The 3,895-nt window shown below is 54.1% G+C and overlaps 1 protein-coding gene across 1 annotated transcript; it reads right to left on the reverse strand.

Annotated features, from left to right (window-relative positions):
- Window positions 1–1,939: 1,939 nt before the first annotated feature.
- LOC104523162 (uridine-cytidine kinase-like 1) lies at window positions 1,940–3,488 on the reverse strand (the record flags this gene model as incomplete). Its single annotated transcript, XM_010165652.1, has 3 exons — window positions 1,940–2,320; window positions 2,872–3,028; window positions 3,381–3,488. Coding segments are annotated over 3 exons (342 nt in total), but the record flags the coding sequence as incomplete, so codon positions are not given.
- Window positions 3,489–3,895: the final 407 nt, after the last annotated feature.

The raw sequence follows: 3,895 nt of genomic DNA on the forward strand, positions 1-3,895 counted from the left end.
AAATGGCGCGGGGACGAGGGAAATGGCGGTGGGCATGAGGGAAATGGTGGCGGGCGTGAGGGAAATGGCGTCAGGGACAAGGCTACCTGGGGTCAGGGCCACCAGCCCCAGCGTTTGCTGCTAAATTCTCCATCACCACCTCATGCAGGGAGCAGAGAAGAAGTGGAGGAGAAGGCGCCATGTTTTGACATGGCAGAAGCAGCCTGCCCTGGTTTGCTGAGGTAAAATACGGCTGTGTGGTAGCAAAACCCAGGTGAAATCTGGATCTGCTGAGAAAAAATGTGGATCTGAGAGGGAAAATGCAGATCTGCTGAAGGAAAACATAGATCTGAGAGGGAAAATGTGGATCTGAGAGGGAAAATGCAGATCTGCTGAAGGAAAACATAGATCTGAGAGGGAAAATGAAGATCGGAGGAAAAATGTGGATCTGCTGAGGGAAAGTGCAGATCTTCTGAGGCAAAATAGGGATCTACTAAGGCAAAATGCCCATCTGCTGAGGGAAAAGGTACCGCCAGCTGCAGCCCAGAGGAAGGACTCCAGGTCCAGACATTGTCCTCCATGCTGCTTGTCCCTTGTCCCACCACAGCTCACCTGGTACCTCAGCCAAACCCCCTCTGTCTGCCTCCCCTCCTGTGTTTGCTCTTACGAGCTCTCCTTCCACCTACGCAAGCAGCTATTTTTAGCAGACACTAATCGAGTGGCAGGGGGGGCTCTGAGCGTGGCTTTCAAGCCGAGGGCTCCTGCTTTCGCCGAGCGCTCGCAGGAACTCGGGCGTGTGTTTTCTTTTAAAATTGAGTTGAGGCTTTATACAACGCGCCGCAGAATGGTGGTAGTTATTTCGGGCTCATCACACCTGAGCCCACGCTGAGCTATCAGCAGGCAACAATCCATTTTGGCAAGGGCCTGGCAGAACATCCCCCTCCCGGCCCCGCTCTCCGTGCTGCCCGCAGTGCCCGCCTTGCCTAACCCCCAAGGAGCCGGCTCCAAGCCAGGGATGCCCAGCTGAGGGGTAGCTTTCCTCTTCTTGGCCCATTTATCATCAGCACAAGGATATTGCGTTGGTATTTTGAATCATTCGGGAATGGAAAATACTCAGTGCTCAGCCACAGGGGTCACAGCCTCCTCTGACTAAACCCACCTCGTGGGGTTGGCCGGTTCCCCTGCCGCTGAGGTTACTCTTGGCCTGCTAACAGCTTCCTGGAGACCGTTACCAGACCTGCTCCTCATCAGGGCTTGAGCAGCTCTGATTCAGCAAGAGCAAGCTGGTGTTGGAGTGAGCTGTGTTTCACTTTGGCTGCTCAACTGAAACAGTTTCTTAAGCTAAAGTGTGATGTGATCCGTGCTTCAGCTTCCAGGCAGATACAAAGAGCTGCCTCTTCTCTGGTACCAACCCCTCACTTGGATCTAGAGCATGGATATGAAGAGCTGCCTCTTCTCTGGCACCAACCCCTCACTTGGATCTAGAGCATGGATATGAAGAGCTGCCTCTTCTCTGGCACCAACCCCTCACTTGGATCTAAAGCATGGTAGTTCCTTCCTGGCACCCAGCAGCAAAAGTTGGAGCTGGGGAATGGGAGTGGTGGGTCCTTCTCCTGCTCACAGCCCTGCTGCAGGCAGGACACCTTGGTCTGAGGGGGTTATGCTACCCTTGCAGAGAGGCCATGTGAGGGGAAGGCTCCCTCCCTACCTTGGTAGCATCAGAGCAAGCACATCCCGTAGGGCAGGAACTCCTTGGGGTGTCAGAGCTTCAGTGTCCACCGAAGAGAAACAACAACGGGTTCCCTGTAACCAGCACAAAGCCAGAGCTGTAGGAACTGCCCCATGGCTGCAGGGTCTCCACCTCCCAACTCCACTCATGGCATCTCCTCTCCTGGGACATCATTCCTAGGGCTTGTAAATCCTTCTGGGCAGCCCTGGGGTGTGACAAAGAATGGCTCCGTTCAAGAAAACCAGAGAAAAAATTTATTATTTTTTCTTTATAAAATATCTCCAATAAGTTATATAGGCAAATATTTAAATTAAAATAAATTAACTCCGCTCTACGCCGGGACACGCGACCGTCCGCAAAGTCAAACTAGGATTTGTGTTTCTTTGAAAAAATATGCCCTAGATCTTCAATGTAATAAGATTTGAAAAAAAAAAATATCTATGCTTGGTGAGGAGGGAGGAGCAATCTGCAATGGACAGAGGGGTTAAGGTGCGGTGCTGAAGCTGCCTGGCGCCTGGGCCATCTCCACATCCAGCTAAGTGCTCAGAGCATCTTCATCGTCGCTCCAGTCGGGAGGAGCGTCCGTCCCAAAGTACCGATCCCCAAAGTTCCCTGTGGGGAGAAAGAGAGAGATGCAATGGTGGTGCAGCTCTGCAGGGAGCCCTGAGACCTGTCCTCCAGCCTGCCATCAGCCCAGGAAACAAAAGCAGGTTTCTCCAACACCTTGAACGTCATCAAAACTCGTGTAGCAGCAAAACTGGAGCAGCGCGGAGGCTGGTTTAACACCCTGTGCCAGGGGTGTTTCCTGGGACAGCAGAGGTGAGGACAGAAGGACACACTGAGCTTGTTTTGGAGGAACTTGTTTAAGGTGGGAATGAGGTAGGTGCAGGTCTGCTCCAGCTTCTCCACCTGGGGCTGGAGGAGGCTCAGGGCACGTGGAGTAACTGCTTCTGTCAGCAAGGTTATGGCAGCCTGACAGCTCTCAGAGCGTGCATGTCAACCCCAACACCCCCGTGGCACCAGGACCCAGGACAGGCAGTGGGTCCCTGCGTAAAATAAGGCCAGACCTAAGCTGCTGCTGACAACCAGGGCTTCAACTCCTCTGGTGAGTGGGCCAGAAGCACCGAAAATCCCCCTGATTTCACCCCTACCCAGATACTCACCGATGCCAGGGATTATCCGGAAAAGGTCATTCACCTTCTTGTCCACAGCTGTGGTGATGATCTTCACCCGGGGGAAAGCGTAAGCGACTGAGTGGACACCCATCTCCGCCATAAGCAGGGAAAGGAGGAAGATCTTGTCTTCTGGGACATCATGATCCTACAGGAAAGGCACGGAGGTAGCTCAGAGATGCTGAGGAGCAGGGGTAAAGGTCTCTAAGGCATGTTATGGCCTCAGAGTGCTTGAGAGCTTCCCTGGAGCCACCTTCTCTCCATGGCCAGCTGGAGTTACCAGGCAAAGGACCAAGAACCCAACTAAACCCAGGCTCTAACTACCCAAGGAAGTCAGCCCTGGTTACAGAGTCACCCCAGCTTGTGCCAGCTCCCAGGACACCTTCCCAAGGAGGAGACAGTTTCAGCACAAGGCCCCTCAGCCTGGCTGCAGCTGGTGTTTCACATATTACCTGGGAACAAACCCCCCACCCTCCTCACTGTGCCCAACATCTCCCTACCAGCAGCACTCGCACTGCCATCATGGCCGCTGCGCCCGTGGAGACCGTGCAGTCCATCAGGATGACGTGGTCTTCGCTGATGTCCTTGGGCAGCCGCAGATAGTGGAGCTGGGCAGGGAGAAGAGAGATCAGCTTAGAGGCTGCAGGCTCTGGGTGTCACCCAAGGGTCTCCCCTGACCAGCAGAATGGAGCAACCTGACCCCTTCTCGTAGGGGGGTGAAGGACCTTTCATGCACCTCTATCTCTGGGACCTCAGCTCTCAGGTTGGAGCCAGGCAAACACTTGGCCATCAAGCCAGTCCCTGCGTGCACAGCCATGCTGGCAAAGCCCACTGCAGAAGCTCTCAAAGCCGCTCTCTTTCTGCTCACTCAGCCCCCACCAAGATCAACTCTTGGATTGCTGAAGAGCTCTCAGGAAATACCCAAATCATCCCCTGGCCACAGGTTGACACCAGGAGATGCCCTCAGAGCCAAGGGCCCCGGGCTTTATAGAATCACAGCCTGGTTTGGGTTGGA

The sequence above is a fragment of the Antrostomus carolinensis genome, unplaced genomic scaffold (assembly GCF_000700745.2).
Source record: "Antrostomus carolinensis isolate BGI_N321 unplaced genomic scaffold, ASM70074v2 scaffold42313, whole genome shotgun sequence".
In the NCBI taxonomy this organism is placed as follows: domain Eukaryota; kingdom Metazoa; phylum Chordata; class Aves; order Caprimulgiformes; family Caprimulgidae; genus Antrostomus; species Antrostomus carolinensis.